The sequence below is a fragment of the Dufourea novaeangliae genome, unplaced genomic scaffold (assembly GCF_001272555.1).
Source record: "Dufourea novaeangliae isolate 0120121106 unplaced genomic scaffold, ASM127255v1 scaffold118, whole genome shotgun sequence".
NCBI lineage: Eukaryota > Metazoa > Arthropoda > Insecta > Hymenoptera > Halictidae > Dufourea > Dufourea novaeangliae.
The window spans coordinates 534939-554174 of NW_015374006.1; the positions used below are offsets into that span (position 1 = coordinate 534939).

The following is a 19236-nucleotide window of genomic DNA, read 5'->3' on the forward strand; positions in this document are numbered from 1 at the left end:
AGTCTTGGTAGACGATTCCCGAGACGAAACGCCACCTTTTTGATCCGCCTACACCATTCAGTCAGCGTCGCCCGTTCCCTGGTCCCTATCGAGAGTCTGTCCCCATCAGATATATCCTGATTTCCTTTTAATTATCGGTGAATGCACGAATTATATCTGGCTCAGTTGGCCAGAAATTGTGTTCGAAAGGTTCGCTTCGAATAATGGTTTCTCGTTACGTTTCTGTTGCAGGCAACATCAGAACCAAAGCTGTGCTCGATGTCGAGTCGAAGAGAGGATACTGGCTGACCATATTCGCGCAGGACCATGGCGTGGTGCAACTCAGCTCTAGCCTACAGGTTTGCAATGACGAATGTGTATTCCCTGGCACATCGTCGGTGAATTTGAACGATTTTTTTCTTGAAATTTTTTGTATTTTTCAAGAATTCCGTGGTGTGTACGGCGGAACTTCGTTACCATGTTTAACATGTTGAGTGTCACAGTGGAAAAGCCCGTACGTAGTCAGACACACTTTATATCGTTTTTTAAATCATAAATCGTCGAAAATAACGTTTTCTTAATAGAAGCTTCTGGCACCATTTTAAATTATATTTCTATATTAATTATACGCAAAAATGGTGTCGCAATATTTAAATAATCCAGCCTCTCTGCCCAAAAGAAGTGTTCACACAATCCAAACACCGAAATTACATTGAAAATCCAGCAGGTATCGTATCATATTTAATTCAACCCCATCTTCAATCAAATATCAATCCTCATCGGTTCAACTGAGTACCATTAAACTCAGCTGAAATTTACCAAAATTTCACTTCGAAGTAAACGAGGTTCCGCCGTGCTGAACGGCAAAAAGAGAGCGTCGACAAAAGGACACCGATGTCCCAGCATTTCGATCCATCGTTTTTTTTTTTACAAAATTTTTTTCGCGATCGCGAGTACACGATCGCTGGAACGGTCGGCTCGTAAATAATCCGCAGCCGGTTTTTGTTCAGGTGTACGTGGAGGTGTTGGACGAGAACGACAACACCCCGCTGACCGAGGTTCCGGTCTACTATCCGTCCGTGCCGGAAAACTCGCCGGCAGGTGTGAGCGTTCTCCAGATACGGGCGTTCGATCGCGACGTATCGCCCCAACAATTCACATTTTCCATCACCAGCGGCAATCCGGAGGGTTATTTTCTCATCAACTCCACCACAGGTAAGTTCCACATGGTCAGTCGCGACGGCCCAGAGTAATATCTTCGGCCGAAGTATCGAAATAAATTGCCCCGTGCTCGGGCGCGCGTATCCCCTCTCTCTCCACCTGTAACGAGATCAATTTTGCCGGACAAGGATTTTAATGGGGCCGATTCGAAGATAAATCGAGCCCGCGACGCGGTTCTTCAAATTTCAATCGAGGTCGTACACATCGAACGGATAATTTATACCAGTCGAATGAGAGTTTGCGGGCATTTTGGATTGGGGGATAATGGGAAGGAGACGATTGACGAAATTGACGGACGGAAATTGTCTATATAGAGGATGCAGGTGGTATGATTGGAAAAACGAGGGATAAACAGTTTATCGATATAAAGTGAATATAATTGGGATTAACGTGTTGGAATGGACTGTCCGAAGAGATAAAGTGCATTATAATAATTCTGAGTCTGGATATTATTTCGATGTAGTTGAGCTTATTAGTATTACGAAGGAAGTATTGCCATACATTCTCTGTTTAATAGGATCGTATCAAACAGTGTATTTTTTTTGACATTAATATGTATACTTTACGTTCAGTTCTATATATTTATCGTCAGATCACTGAGCGTGCAAGTACATTCTGTCTGGAAACTACAAGAAGAATTGCGATAAAATCATCTTAAAGCTTAGAAAAAACATGAAAGTCGTTCTTTTTACAGTATTTATGGTTATAAATATTGCCGTTCCTATAAATTGCACCGAAACGTGACAGTCATTCGTTTCAAGACCCATAGAGAATTTTAATACGTACCGCTCCAGTAATTTCCATCGTTAGAGCCATATGCTGCCTAGCTACAACTGGCAAATATCACTTCGTACAATGTGCACGTTTCAGAAATATTAAAGAATAATTTCCAAAGCGGATTCTCTTAAAATAGATTTCACTCCACATTTTCCGCAAAGTTTATTTCACATCCAATTATTACTTTACCCATTGATTATAAATTTTACGGAACACCTTGCACAATATACGGTTTTTCCTCGGCTCATCTTTATTAATAAATCGCTCCGGGCAGGAGTCGCGTGTCTCCTCCGACGGTTTTCACGTTCGTCAAAGCGACCAAGTGACTCACCGCATGCAAGCGGAAGGAAAGGACCATTGTTTTCGTCTCGCGCTGCTGTAACGTATGCAAATTCGCCTGATTGAACTTCGATTCATTATTCATCGTTCCGCTCGACTCGGCCGCGCGTCAGCCTAGGGAATTATGAAACGATGAAAAGTCCGTAACTCGTTATGGGTGTTACCGAGGCTAAGGATACGGACGCGTAAATAGGCACGCATACAAATGGTCCTTGAATCAATTTCGACAGGGGACAATTTGCGATACAAATTCGATTCAATCTTAGTCGAATAATCTTGGAGGGGCAGGAAGGGAGGCTCCAGGAACGATTAAATCAGACTTTTAAATGAGCAGAGGGTAAAATTGGTCTTTTAATTTGCACCCTGGACTACGATCTCAAGAAATTGCGACGCAGCTACCGTCTTTACTTGAACAAATTCTTTTCCTAATTGCCCTTTTACTGCAGAGTAATGTGAAATGAAGCTTGAAAAAATACTGGCTTTCAACCAAATGTATCTAGATTTTTAAAATGTAGTTTCATTGGACGACTTCTTATTTTAAGAGAACATAGAATTTATGGGACATTACTTTGAATATTTACGACTGAGTATGCAGATGAAATCGAGACACTTTGAAGTGCTGGATTGTTGTAGGTTCTCTGTCCCAAACCTTGTTAACAGGACTGGTAGAACAAGTGGTACTTGAATTATCATATTAATTTGGAACAAAATATCGATTTGGAATAAATGGTATCAAAAATTATCATATCAGTTTCGAACGGAAAGTTGCAAATCACATGAAACCAAGTTATAGAAAATTTATTACACCAATGTACAATGCCTCTCTGTAATTCATACGGTTACTATTATACTATAAAGTCCCCGGCAGTTTGTACTCTGTGTCGAAGAAACTGTTGAATGCATAGCCCTGGCAACCACACGAATCATCGGCAGGTTCTGTGCACGTTGAGCTCTAACGCTCGAGTATTACTATTGTTCATTCTACGCGGTATATACCAACGACATACTATATGTATATCGTTCTCCTAGAAAGGTTCTTTGGAATCTCAGAATATCGAGTCTTGCAATACACTGTGCGAGTGAATTCGGGCTGGTTGATTCTAATTTCATCATTATCGGTCCTGTTAGATGGGTGGCATTGTGTCGGAGGCAACTCGAAGGTTGTCGACGTCTTGTCTGACGCGTCTAATCTATCGATCACCGACTTGTACAGCCCTAGTGTCGCATTGTCAAGTTCGCTGAATTGTAGATGCACCACTTGGTGTCACGGGACTCCAGACTTATCGTCACAGAATTTTCAATTTGTATAATAAAATAATACTTCTATATGAATGAATCGACATATGTCGAACAATTATTTAATCTCATTAACTGTTTAAAGCTCAGAACGACACGCTTAATAAAATTCGAATAAAATTCTGCCCAACCCTGGTCACACACTACGACCGATAGATCTTCGACGGTGTTTTTCTCCAGCGGAAATACAGGGGACCAATAAAAAGAACGGCACATATGATATGTAACATATCACTTGTAAATGTCGTTGGGTTATCATCGAGAGCGAACAATACGTTCCGGCGCAGAAAGTATTCTCGGTCGGTTGCTTTATCGTTGATTCCCGGAGTGCATTCACGCTGCGATAAATACGCGGGTCCGTTTTTATTCGTCGGTCGGCCCGCGGCCGCATTAAAGCAACCATGGCCATGTTTTTATTTTATCGAACGAGCCGCCACCCTGGGTCTCTTGCTGACCGACTGCGTCGAAAATAAATCGTGCCCTGTGTTCCGCTGAATTCGCCCTTTATCGAACGTATCCCGAGTGCATATCAGCTTTTTGTGAAAGGGTATTTCATAGTAGGCATTTATGGGGTGACTCGGACTTGTAAACGCTGGAAATCCATACGATATTGGCGGTATTCTTGACTAAGTATGCAACGGTCTTTTAACTCGAATTTTATGCGGTCCTTTGGTTACGATACAGACGATATCGTTCTTAGAATTTTCGCGATGACATCTGTCTTTGTAAAGATTAACCTTAACTTCATGTCCAATTAAGTGTAACTCTATTTTTTGGATTTATTGTTTGTTGGATAACTTGAAGTTTTAAGCCTTAACTCTCGAAAGGCAGATGACCCATAGTAGAATTTCTATTATACGCAGGTTTGAAGGGAGAATTATGCATAAAGTTTTCATATATTACATTTACATATAACTGCAAAGAATATGACAGTAACTACAGATACGTCAAAATGATCTTGCATACATTCATAATCACCATATTTTTTATTTAGAAAGGAATTACAATCTACTTGCGCTGTTTATGTTCAATTAGCAATCAGCAGTTAATACTTTCTCCATTTATCTCCGATGCAGTTTCAAATTCTCACCTGAGTTCGGTACCAACCCCATTAAACGCATGGGATCGCGTAACATTTTATGCACCGTGCTCCGGCCGAGGTCAACCGCGACCATATTTACCGGGGATTATTACGGTTTGCCGGAGTTGCACGACGACACCCGCGGATAAAGAGAAAAGAGGGACTGAAACGGAGCCGGACGCATTCAGATTTCTCCTAATGATAGCATTACTGCGGAACAAGACGGCGAGAACCGAAACGAGCTACCAGATGCCGCGATCCTCTCGCGGAGAATGAATAGGTCGTTTACCCGGGATCCGTCGTACGTTTTGTAAACGAACACACTTTCCTCGAGTGGGTATTGCCCGTGTGCACGCGAAACTGATCGCTCGATCGATTTCAGTGCACTCGGATCGACGGAATTCATCGAATTCAGAGGATTCACTTGGCGAAACAAAATAACGGAGCAAACCAATTATTGGGAATAGAAAGAATTCTACTTCTGGAATGTTGAAAATTGCGACTGTAATATTGCCTCTCTATACAGGGTGGGGCAATAACTATGTCCACTTTGAATATTGCCGTTATTTGTAATAATATAAAAAAATGTTGTATACAAAATTTACACGGTATAGAGGGGGGCATATTGTGACAGGAACATTTTCTGCGTGGGTGAAAGCATAGAGGAGATTTCAAGGTCACCTCTATTTTTTTTTAATGGAATGCTATGTATAACATTTTTTCGTATTATTACAAATAACGGCAATATTCAAAGTGGACATAGTTATTGCCCCTCCCTGCATGTCGTAAACTGAAGAGCAAGTCGTGATAGTCAAAGTTACTAGGAACTTGCAGAATTATCTTCTTATGTACTTCAGATAAGTCATTTACCAGAGGATTCGCGTTAAATGATAGTAAGAACAAATTTCCTGTATCTCTTACCACGGTACGAGTCAAGTTAAAGCAAGGTTCAGGTCAGACAAACAAAGTCTTCATACTCTATTGACCTAGAAGCACACTTATTCGGCTAATCGAAGTCAACTGCCTATTATCCCCAGAAGCAGTCTCGTCGACGTTTCCTGGGTATTATGTATAGGATTTCATTGCCCTCTGTAACCCCCGTTTCCCAGAATACACCGTGTTTTTCCTCCATTATACCCCCAATTCTGCAGCTTAACGAGCGGTAGTCTGGCGCAACGTTACATGAATTCTCTGAAACACCGAACTGCAGTTAGGATTGTTGAAAATCTACACGATCTACGGTGTATAACTGTGCACGGTACCATCGCATGCGTATCATCCCCGATGGTGGCTCCTTTCTCTCGCCGACGATTTCGTTAGGCCAACAGGTACCTACGAAAATTATATTTGACTATCTAGTGTAATATAATTCTTATCTAATAACACGTTAATATCATTTAAGGGGGTACACAGGTATTATACAACTAAAATTAACGGTTTCTTTTGAGCTATATTGTAGAGCGAGTAATAACTCAAATCATTTGCTCTTTTAACAATTCTTTCATAAGGCTGTAACATGTATTTTAAAACAAGAAAGTTCACGAAATATTAAAAAGTAATTAAAATACGAGACATCAAAGTGAATGCTGGCGTAGTGCGCGCGTTGATGTGGTGAACACAATTCCCAATGAACGACTCGTCTAAAAGCAAAATCGTTGTGAGTACTCTTTAACTCAAAATCTACAAACTCGGTCGAAAAGTTGTAATAAAAATTGACATTGGGCTTTCATAAATAATCGAAAAATATTTCGATTTCTTGAACTTCAAATACCTATGTAACCCCTTAATGCAAACGGAAAGGAGGTAGATGATGTTCCGCGTAAAATTTCGCTCTCGACGAGCCTCTGGAACCCGATAACGAGAGAGACCCCTTTGCAAAAGAGCTATAGACGCGATTGCATAAGTTATTGCCTCGCGAATCAGCCCCACGCGATCTCCGTTCGCATTAACGTTGCATTTACGGTCGACCAGGCGTATTGTTCTTATTTAAAGAAACCCGGGAATAATAACGGATAACGACGGCGTTTTGGGAACGGTATTGCGAGATTAGATCAGATAATGCCCTTCCGCCTCGTGTAATACGTTGTGTTGCTCGGGGAAAGGCCGTGCCGCGCGCGCTCGCGTAAACGCTTGGACGTCATATCGGTTAAATATTACAGTGCATTGTATGAGGGCTCTATCGATGTCTCGCGTTGAACAACACGGAGATAAGGAACGGAACGACATTATTGGAATTAGTCGGGATTTAGCTGAGTGTGATATGGTAATACAGGCGACCTACGTAATTACATGACGGTTAAATTCCAATAACATTTATTCCGCAATTATCAGAAACTCCTATATAGCCATTAGTTTATGAAATATTTATTGTTCAGTGCTGAGGTCCCTTCGGACACTCATCGAGGATTTTCTGTATGCCGATTTGTTTCCTTTCGTTAGAGATTACCTATATGTACACTCGCGAGCAAACTCGGCTTCCGCTAGGGGAAAAAGTGGCGTCAAAGAAAGGCCTCCTAACACTTGGTAAATTGATTTCAAGTACTAAAATAAATGTTAAATCGAATGTTAATTTGATATATATTTCAATAATTCTCGATACCAAATAGCAGGAAGTCCTTCTCTCACTACACATTTTTCCCTAGCGGAAGTCGAGTTTGCTCGCGAGTATACCTATATTACTTCTAAAGTAACTACCTAATAAATGCAAACAATATAACATATATAGACTTAAAAATCGAGTCTTCAGTGGTTGCTCAGAACTGGAAATGCTTCAGTCTGGAACGTTCAGTCAATTAAGTTATACAGTAAGCTCTACTTCACAGTAGTAATTTCTTCTTTCGGCATTGTTCTGTAATAGTAGCCTCGTTTTCGTTTGTTCCGGCTGTAGCAACAATTGCACCAGTTCCGTGACACAGGCCTCGGTTAAGAGCGACCTCGGGCGGCTGGAATACGCTCGCGAAATTTATTCGAGCGACAATCGAATGGAGAAGGTCGACGGACGCGTGACCGAAAATGGCACCGCCGGATTTGAGAGATTGTACGATATGCATTTGCAATTCAAAACAATACGTACATGTCGAATGGGGGAGAAGGACGGGGGTAGCAATTGTTTCAATTCTCATATACGGGCATTAATGACGATTCTGGCGTGGGAGGGCGGCGCTCAGCGGCCGCAACAACGACGCTCGTTAAGTTTCCGTCCATCGCGCGGTCTCCTGACTTCGTGACGGGAGTTCTATCCGCCTTTGACGCTCACTGGACCAAGATCCTCAATTACCATGCCTAAATAACACGGGCGACGATATATCGTTCGAATCGTTCTCGGGCCGCAACGCCCTCTAAAAAAACGAACCACGGTTCACGAGTTTCTTTTCGTTATGTCAGTCTGGTGGGCAGATTTGACCCTGTTTTTGATGGTGTGCAATACTCGTTAACCCGTTTACGAGTGAATAAACGTTTTTACAAAAATTATTAGGTGTTTGAATAAATGATCCACTATTTCTTGATGAAATTAATATACTCGTTTTTATAGAAGCTAGAGATCTATGTACAGGGTGAAAAACGAAAGTTAATAACAGAGTAATCTCTACTGATCACGATTCGTGGTTCACCCTGTATACTGTTTAATTTATGTTCATAGTGATCTTCCATAGTTACTCGACACAAGATCGAAAACATACTTTTAATTTGAAATATGACGCCTCACAATTTGTGAAATAGTGGATTACTTATTGGTACAACTAATAATATCGACGAGATAATGCAAGTGGTTTATTGTTGTATATGCAATGGAACTGCTGTGAGGGTAAAAGATACTTTTACAAAATGCAACAGCCGTAAACTCAATACGAAGTTTATTTGGTGTACTCTGCACGGCTGCAAGAGTATGTCTAGTTCAAATCTGGGGGAAATGCATCCTGAATGCATTTTCAGAGTGGGAAGAGCCCAAATTCGATTGGCTCTTCCCTTAACATAAACCCTGTTACGTAGGGTAAGGAAGAGAAAGTTTTCTCAGCGGGTGATTGGAGACGGTTTCCGTTTACAGTTTCAACGTAGTTTAATATAGGAAACGTAATATAAAAAAAATTAATCATGGTTATATTACAGATACTTTGACGTCTATTTCAAAATTCTCTTGTACGTTGTTAACCCTTGGACAACGAATGCAGAGTCATTTTGACCCGCCTGTTGCGACAGTCAACTGTCGAGAAATCGGATCTTATGACATTAGCATAAACAAGCATTTTGTATTCCTTAATATCATTTGAAAAAAACAACAAATTCAAAACTGAATATCTTATCCTACAGCAACTATATCGAACCTTCTTCAGAATGCACTGCACAAGCATCCGTCGTCCGAGAGTTAAAAAAACCAGTGGATTACAATCTCAATTAAATCACAGATATTTTTACTCGGTGAAGTAGACATGTATCCTCTGATTTTATCAAAAACAAGTTTCATTCGAGTAGGAGATACCAGTTTGTCAACGTCTTCCACCGAAGCAAGAATCGAATCCGACGAATCCTTCTATCCTCGGAGGAAATAACAAAAAAAAAAAAAAAAAGAGAGCAAAACATCGTCTTGAGGGAAGATCACGATGGCGTCGGTCTCACGGTTTTCCACGGTGTATTTTTCACCTGCCCCGTCATAAAGTATTCTCCCGACGGGGTTCGAAATCCGCGGTCGAGGAGGCGTCGCCGTCAGCATCCTCGGGCTACGTCCTCGGGGGAGGAAAAACGCGAGCGAAAAATAAATCCGTCGCGATCTATCGATGTTTCTTGCGTGAACCTTGACGGTATCCGTCAGACCCACCGACAGGAATATCGGGGACATTTGATAATATCGCGAATAGTTTTCTCGTGCCCGTTTGATTTCCGATAACGAATTTTTTTCTCCTTTTCTATGCGACAGGGCAGTAGGTGTGCGTCGTGTCGTCGGGTGAATCGGTGCATCGGGCAAACGACACCGTCGACGTCGACCGACACGATGAGGCCGAGGAATGAAAACGAAAAGCAATTATTTAAATGCGTTCCGCCGCGCGGAACTCTCTGCTCCGTCGTGTTCCCTCTGTGCGACGCTTTTCTCCGCTTCCCTTTTGTACCACCCCCGCGTGACCTCTCGTTCCGTCACGAGTAGTCTAGTCTAGAGGGTGTCGTGAAATTCACGGGGGTTGAGAAAGGAGTATAATAGGGGACGGGGCACCCCTTGAACATGGATATTTGAATTTTTGTATCTGTATGCGGTGACGGTTCTGGATTAACGGGAGAATGGAAGCAACACCTGGATACTTCGTCTGTAGTTGAGTTGTAACGGTAATATTTTTACCGTGAATTTGGCCCAATGGAATTCTATGTAATTCTTATGTTCGTACGGTGGTTTATATAAATCGGACAATGCAGATATGTTTATCAGTCACGAAGGTACTTTTATTCCTTGTCTAGTGCCCCAGAACAAGTTTGAGTTGATGCAAACGAGCATTAATTCTTTCGATTGAAATGTGCATTGATTAATTTTGTCACTTGTGTCACTTTTGTAGCAATGTGTATCTTGGAATTCTTTTGATGGATACGTACCTTAAAGCGTAAAGGTGTATATCCACTAATGTTTTATAAATGCCTCTTAAATAGCCGATTTATTCTACCCCAACTATAACTGTTTTGGCAATCTACATGTCAACACGTGAAATACAACGTTTTAACAAATTTTCCGCGATCCCTTTCAAGTCACCGTGTATATTTACCCCTTCCACGTTTCACACAGGTTCGCTGCCTCGTTCCCCTTTTCCCCATCTTTTACTCGCGATCCCGACGAGGAAAACTCGACGGCGGAATGTCACCCGTTATTACCGGCTGCGTGTCGAATCTCAGGACGCTGAGGGTGGGGTGGGTGCCACGTCGCACGTCGACGAGTCCGTGAACAATGACGTTGTACTTGACGACCGCTGTCGATGCCCGATGCACTCGAAACCCCCGGAAAATTTTCCACGCCGCGATACCTACCGCCTTACCTGGGCCCCGGTCAAATCTCGTTATTACGGTTATTACAGTTTTGTCACGAACGATTCAGTGTAGTCCCGCAGTCAGCACGACGACGTCGATTGCAATCGGCTTTAGTTCTCTCTGCAAGAAAAATCCAGTTGAAGGATGTCGATTGAATCCACGGAAAAGTGTGCCGTCGCGTTGCGTTGTCAGAGCGTTGACTCGATTTGAATCTTCCAATTAAAATTTTTCATGTATTCTGAACCTTCGAAACTCATCCCCCAGTGCACCGAAGAACAAGCAGTTTAATTAGCACCTGTTTAATACGTTGACTGCCACGGCTGTCGCCCGTAATCGAAGGATCTGGGGTAAATATCTTGGAATAAGATGATTATCATCGTTTAAGAATGTTTGAACAATGTGAGTAACTTCATAATAGTGTAAAATAACAAAGGCACTATGCAACTATCATTAATTTTAGTTACAACATAATATTTTACAGAAGTTAAATATTATGGTGTACAATATTGAAATATTTCAAACAAAAGTTGGGTTGACCATAGTAATTTGGGATAGTGTCTTTACTTTCGCAGTTTTTGTACCGAAGATTGCAACATTTTTCTCGTAACACATTTTGCAAAATTGTCTCACGAGACACATCATCAAGACTAGTCGAATAATAGGATATAGCCTTATTTAATCACATCACTCAACATTGTATTTTCTATAGAATATCAATATAATTTTACGAATATTATATAATTACATTTATATTCTCAATAGAAAATTCAATTGTGGCCCCCTGGGCAAAGCATCTAAAACTCCCGTAACAGTCAACGTGCTAACCTATAATTACCCACGGAAAATCACAGTTTCCCTGAATTTTCTCTCCATGAGAAGGGAATTCAACCCCCTTCCCCACATCTAATGAGTCCACCAGCCAGAAGTTCGAAAATATCGCGCAGTTCACTCGCGGTTCCCTGTCCCCCAACCACGAAACACACGGCTTCCACCGCGCAACATGATTAGTACTTCCTGTCGCAATATAAAATCCTCGCCTGTGGTTTGTCGTTGTTACCGGAAGCCGTAGAAACAGCGGGGCCAGGAGAAAAAAAAAATCTCCAAGCTCCAAGGCTTCCCGGGGCTTCGTTCTCTTGTTCCGCTACGTCGCTTTCCGTTCGAAAACTCCCGGAAACCGTCCGTGTCCGGCGAAGTCATCCGGCGGCGACGCCGCACTCCCCGGGAAAGCTTGTTTCCCGATGGCACTCGGGGACTCTTACATTGAAATTTCTTGTGCTCGTTCCCCGGAAGCCGGACCAGCAAAGAGAAAGAAAAAAAAAAGAGAGTCGGTTGAAAAACGTGGAAAGGGAAGGAAGCAATTTGCCGCGAAATTGTTACGGTACGAGGGTAGCGAGCGAAACCCAATTACTATTTCGATGTTCGAGAAAACGTCCGCGTAGCAATCGAGAAACGAGACGTCACCCACCTCCACCCATCCCTTCTACTGGATAATGGGCGCCGAAATTCTCGTCTCCTGGATTATTTTCCGGACGACACTGACTCGTGTCCACCGGCAGATGCATTAAATCGCGAACGATCGTTTGTGTTTTTCGGAGGTGGGTGCATCGGGTAAATGCGAGTCGAACCTGGGCCTGAATCGGAATTCACATGGCCAGTCCATCGGTCTCGAATTTTCCGGGTGAATTTCCAAACGAATAGAAATGGATTACGGTGAGAACAAGGGGGATGCAACCGGAGGGAAACGAGAAAAAGAATGGAGAGAGGAACGCACGTTCGAGCGTACGAGTAGGTACACCGTTCCGGTGAAAATCTGAACGCCTATAATTTCGTCGAGTCTCCTCGGTACGGCTAATCTTTCTACCGTTAATTGCCCGCCCGTTCCAATTCCTGCGCGAATTACCATCGAGAATTGTACCTTGGTTTCGCTGCGTGGATGAACGTTGGAAACGTCACTTGAGAGGACTCGATCGGAATGAAGTTTAATAGAGAGATTTATTAAGTTCTAACTGATTCTGTTTCAGGTTTGATCACGACCAGCGGCAGGAAACTGGATCGAGAGAATCAGGCCGAGCACGTTCTGGAGGTGAGTTTTAGCATATAAATTATTCTCGGGGAAGTTATTATTGTGACCCGACTCGAAACCGTCCGTCATGGTTATGTATAGGTATTCTGGATATTTTTGTCTTACAATTGATCGGACGGACTGGATTGGTAAATTGCAGATCAATCATTGCTTCGCGGTGTTCGAAACACTCGAGTTACGATATAAATATTCCCTACCATTTATTCCCTCAAAAAATTAATTTCCGGTATTCCACCAAATATCCATTTATTCACAAAAATTTTCTTCCTTTTTCTATACTCATATTTCTTTCAAATACAATGTAAATAATTCCTATCGCATATTTACTTAACGAGCCTTTCCCTAGACCTCCACTTTGTAGACACTTGTGCAATCAACGATGCCGCCATTTTCCAAAGCCCGTTCCTCCTCGTTTCTCGCGCGAACGAACGGTTATTTTCTTCGTCGTTCAGGCATCCGAACGCAGTCTTCATAGGGTCTCAGGGGGATCCTGAATAGACGGAAGTAGCCGGCTTAGCGCAGTTCCTTGGCTCCGCGGAGTAGCTTCACCGGAATAATCACCTTACGCTAAGCATAATCGTGCGTCGATGCGCGTAGTTTGCGCTCTCTGCTCGTCGAGGACGTACGCGACCGGGTGCACAGCGCCGCGTTAAGTCGGATTCGCGAATAAAACGAGCCACGGATGGAAGGAGGGGGTGGATGGTGCAGTCGAGTTTCCCAGATCGCGAGGCGGTGATAAAACAGCCGCCCGGATCCTCCTCCTCGCGAAACAGCGAGCGGCTTAGAGACGATTTGCTAATTGCAGCTGCGGGACAAATTCTCTCGTTCGCGCGCGACACGTCGCTTTACCGTGTCCTCGGATTCTCCTGGTTGATATATTTTCAACGGTCTGTTCGGGATGACGAAAATTTACATGTACACCGTGGAACAGAAGCTCTATTAATCTGAGTGTTTTAATATGTTTTACACACGGCCCGTCTCTACCGTGAACCGTTTACATGTGAAACTGCGATGCTCACGGTGGAATTTGACGGTAGGGGAGGTTTTTAAAACGATTACAAATTTTCCTACGTAGTTGTAGCCATGAATCGTCATTTGCTTTAGTTGAGAAATAAATGCCCATCGCGATACACATGTGCTTACTAGAGTTGCGATGTTTTCTGTGTTTCGAATGTCTGATTTAATTGTCCATCATTTTTATACTTCAGAACTACTGATAGCGCTGTGTAAGTACTTTTTTTGTATAAATTGAGTTATTTGTCGTGCGTTGATGTATAAATCAAATGTGATACAGTGGTTTCGGATTTGAAGAATGAAATCAATTCCGTTTGCACAGATGCTAGGGAAACGTATCGGTGAACAGTGCCCCGTTTCAAAATTCGTTCCTTTTTTTGGATTTTTCTTTTCTTTTTAAAGTTAGATGTAAGCTGTTATTTGTTGGAGAGATTCTTTAACAAACCACAATTTCAGTTTCAATAAAATTTTCAGTAAAATTTTATGCCTACTATATTAAAGGTCACATGTTACACTCACATATAATTACAAAAAATACCGCAGTGGCTAGATGTGGGTCAAAATGACCCTGCATTCGTTGTACGAGGGTTAACATCACAATCACAAAATTTTACCCTAAGGGTCGCGATTTTACCACAGTTTCCCCTACCTAGCCGAACCTTCCCAAAGAACTGACCTCAAGTATCAAACTTCCAGTCTCCCCAGGTGAGGTTCGATCCAGTATCAGCAATTATATTCACAATGAGCAATTATATTTAGAACTCTCTAAACGCTTATTTCATAATTTCATCGATAGAAGGAACAATACAGAACAATGAATCGTACTAAGCGCGACTATACATCACCCTTTCTGCTAAATGTTACTAGACACCCCAGCTAAGCTGATAGACCGCAGTCTTCCGGACAGCTGGGAGTTCCACCCGATCCTCTTCCGCATAAATCGATACAGCAGCTCCTCGCGCGGTGTTTCCGCTCCCTAAACCGAACTTCCGGGATCGAATTTGGCCCAGCTTAATAAATTCCACTCGAACGCGAAATGTGCTGTATCGGAAACCGGATCGCTAGCCCCCTCTGATTTGCCGGCACGTAAAAACTCGTTACGAGGCCCCCCGCCAGAAGTAGTCGACTGGCGGCCCTACTACTTCCATTCCGGACCTGGGCTCTATTTATTCCCAACCCCCTGAGTGTATGTATGTGCCTGGCAAACCTTTCCTCGAGATTGGTATACTCCTTTGCTGTTTCCATTGTAACGAAATTCCAGCGTTTCGCGACACATAATACACCGGGTAGTGTGCCGGGGGGGGCCACGTAGCTGGGCGGCTGGCTGGGCTCTTCCTTTAATCCAGAGACACGGAGAGAAAAGAAATACCCAAGAGTCCCGAATGACGATCCGTAGAGAAATGCCTCTCACCTTGGTCCCGTCCTTGATTCTCCATCTACTCACCTAGCCGACACACCTTCGCGCATTTCTTTCTTTTTCTCGCCCCCGTTCTCACGTCTTTCACTCGGTCTCCTCACTGGCTACACCCTCTAGATTATCTCTTTCTCCGTCCTTCGAACAGGGTCGACACCCTCTTCGAGCTCTGACACCCTCACTCTCTAGGTTTTGCCGACCGAGAGACGGAGGGGACCTCTCCTCATTTTACTTTTCAATCTTCGGGAGGATACGATTTTCTTCCTCATTTCCAGTCTGACAATATTAGAGGAAGGGTAGTGAGGGGGGCCAATTCGAGAGATTTACCAGACAGCAGATAGAGGGTAGACGCCTACGAGATAGAAAAGGGGTGCATCGGTAATCGACCCGTCACCTGTTAGCGTTAGCACACCGTTAAGGAATTCGATTTACCTTAACGACTCGCCGTTATCGGGCAACGCCGAGATTTTCGCCCTGGAATTGGCTTAATCTTCGATACCCGCGTGTCTCGGCGAGCATTTTTGTTTCTTTTTCTCTCTTTGTGTGTGTGTCGTTTGGTAGTTCGACCGTTTCATTCGGAACCGACGCGACTGCAAACGAGGGCCGTTTACATGCGGGCATTTCTACGCGGGTGAAACTTCCCTTGGAAACGAACCTGAATGAAATTTCACGTACACAGTTCCGTTTATGTTTGTCTGGACTATTTTATTATCGCATCGGGGATTTTCTGAACTTTTGAGATTGCAGTTGGAAATTGATTTCTGTAACGATTACCATCGGTCATTGTGTACGACCGATAATATTAATCCTCTTTAATTCTATGACGACAGATGACGCCACAGAGACGCCATGTGAGTGTCAATTGGTACTTTTCAGATACGTATTTAAATGTTTTCACATACATAACAAAAACTAGATTTTGTTAACCCCTCGCCTTGTAACATCGAGTCAGACTCGTGGTGACGATACCAAAATGGATTCAACAAATAGAAATATTATTCGTTTTCTTTGAGTCAAAGTAAAATACTAGTTTACTGATACTAATATTTCACTTTTATGTACAATTGTGATAGGTACACAAATTCCTTTTGTTTCTGGGGAATTATTGATAATAAGAAATTTTTGAGACTCCGGACATCAAGAAAATCATAATACAAGGGGTTAATTCCTAGGAAAAAGAGCCTCGACCACTAATAAAAGCTACTCGCGAATCTAACCGGACGAAATAGTGTTAACGTGATACATTTCTTGGCATCAAACTTGCATCTTGTAGTTGTATATGTCCATAAATCTTTCTTTCCAGAAGAGGATGTTAAGTCGCCTGACAAACAACGTCAGACCGAAAGACTTTCTTTTCCGCCATTAAAACTTACGCTTCGACGGAGACGCGCGACGTGTTACGTAAGCGTTCTGCATAAACCTGTCGGCAAAATTCTCGCGGTTTCTTCTTGATCGTAAAAGTTACGACGCTCGGTTATCCGTTGTTTGGTACCCCGGCGTACCTCCAGGCAAACTTATTCAACGTTTGTTTAGCGGCGCGTCGACGTCCTGGATAAAGTTTCGCAAATCGAAGCCCCGGTATCTTCTCTCGGAATCTCGCGATTCATGTGCACCTTCGACGATACCTGTGTAAACACGTGTCTGTGTGTGTGTATACCTATGTGTGTGTAATAGAATGCGATCGAACAGTTCGTAATGGAAGGAAGATAACTCCGGGACATAGTATGTATCTACTTTAATCAGAAAAATTTCTTCATCCGGTAAGAAGAGACTAAAGTTACTCTCGAGACGTTCCGTTTGGAGTGATTCCCGGTTCCGTCACAAAATCGATAACGAAACACGAAAATTTCCGGTACGGAGATGAATATTTTCTGAAAATACGATTCATGGAATATTAATATTAGATGTGAACGTAACATGTCATGAAATACAACATTGTATTCTTCAGATTTTAAATTTCCAAATTACAGAATTTCAATTAATTTTTAAATTCGCTTAGCATTAGTACCGACATTTTCGAAATTAATTTTACTCACGAGACTGTAATATTTTCGGTATTGAAGCTTCGTAAGAGTCAAACTGGATTTACCTGATTCGGGCTGAACGCAACTTTATTAAAATCGACGAGTAAAAAGGAGGATGTAATCGCGACTTAAGAGTCTGTCGTTCTCTCGAAGATAAAATTACGTTAATTTTATCGAAGTACACAACATAGGGGGTGGACCACTAAGAGATTCCTTGGGAGGTAGATCAAGTATATCTTCGCAGTTTTCGTTGCGAAACCATGTTAGCAATTCTAATCACGTTGAATGTATGACGGGAGAATTTTTCACGTGACACATTTTATTCAAGTGCATCGGTTGCAAACAGCCTAGACGGAAGCCTGTCCCGTGGTTGAGCACCGAATTCTCCTTGAAATATGTTTCCACGTAGAAAAACTGTTTATTCGCTCGTCTAAATCCTGCAATTTTGCATGGGATTTAAGCGTAACATTTTTTAGCCAGTGCACGCGGACGCGCATTTAAATGGGACTTGGTTGAAACCTCGGATTTGCGGAGTCTTGCCTCAGCCACCGAAAGGTTTTTCACTGATTTCGCCCTAGTTCCGAGGATACGGCAAAAATTCTCTCGGAAAATATTAAATACCATAAAACATCAAGTATAATCTAATAACCGTGTTGACCTAAGCTCCACGGTGGAAATTCGGAATTTTTTACTTCAATTGAAATCATCAAAATTCTGCCAAAATGGTAAAGTGACTATATAATGCATTTATTAACGACCTTGGGGAAAAAAATTCTTTTACCTACAATTTTTACATGTGATTCTAATGTCGAATATTCCGATGTACGTGAAATAAAAAAAAAAGATAAAAGATCAAGAGAAACAGAGCCACGCGATTCATTTAACTTTTTCTCGAAGAAAAGCAAAGACACCCAAGAGTTTCGATAACTCTGCTTTTTCGTAGCGCGTTTCGCTGCCCTTATTCTGAAGGTAGCGCGCTCCAGACACTCGATGCGCCACCGGAAGTAGGCTTGAAACTTGCTTACCGGCGTGCATAGGACGCGGAGTGCCTGGCAGATACAGTTTCGAGCACCCACTACGGGCTGGTCGGTTGAAATTTATGATCAGCGGTCCTCCTCGAGTCAAACTCGCCGGATTCTTCGTTAATTGAACCGTGTATTAAATATCGCATCGTCGCCCCGTAACTCACGGGGGAATTTCATCGTCGCCTGCTCGTGATATTTCGACGGTGGCTGCGTTGCGTGTAATTGCCACTCGAATTCTCCTTTTCAAGGGAGTATTTCAGCGATGCAAGGTCCATCCTCTCGTATGTAACGCGGTACCAACCGGCTATGACAAAGCATTCCTTGATAAAATTGATATTGGCAACATATATTCCCTCACAGTGATCGCGTTTTGTCGAGCTTCTTATTAGTCACAGGTGACAGTAGGCGATGATAATTTTACAGAACGTGTCCATTGTTGTCTAGCTGATCTCGAGTGATACGCCAATTGAAAAGGAATACTCTGTGTCACAGAAGACATTTAGAAAAGAGGAAAATTTCGGAAACTCAATTTCTTTTCCTCTATTACTGTATTTTTCAAGTACATCGAAGGATATAATAAATAATAGTGAAGAAGACCTCAGTGTTACCAATCCAGAGTGAGTCTCCATTTCCAAGGGATTCCAAAAATGAATTTTCGTCACCTCTGTCGACTGGAACAGTCCCCTTGACGGATAAACGGTCCTGGCAAGGAAGATGTTTTCGGTAGTAACGCGATCCAGCATTCTGGAAAATTACTCATAGCAAAACAGCACCATTGCATCGGTGAACGTGAAAGCTTAGCCTCGACACTCGAGGTCGGACCCAGACAGGGCACGGGAGCTTTTTGCCCGCAGCCTTATTAATAGCCGCGATTTTTCACGCTTTTTCCCCTGTCTCGTTTCTTCTCCCCCGGCCACTTTGCCACTTTCTCGGCACGGAGGCCGCGACACGCGCTAAAATATGTCATGGACCGGCGCAGCTGA

General features: G+C 42.7%; 1 protein-coding gene across 1 annotated transcript in view; it reads left to right on the plus strand.

The window, feature by feature from the left end:
• The first annotated feature begins 203 nt into the window (after positions 1-203).
• The window catches only part of LOC107188197 (fat-like cadherin-related tumor suppressor homolog), a 61263-nt gene continuing 42230 nt past the window's right edge, over positions 204-19236 (plus strand). Inside the window, exons 1-3 of the mRNA XM_015576452.1 lie at positions 204-338; positions 990-1194; positions 12715-12776. Of these exons, the coding sequence (XP_015431938.1) occupies positions 204-338; positions 990-1194; positions 12715-12776 (402 nt within the window). The remainder of the gene's footprint in view (positions 339-989; positions 1195-12714; positions 12777-19236) is intronic.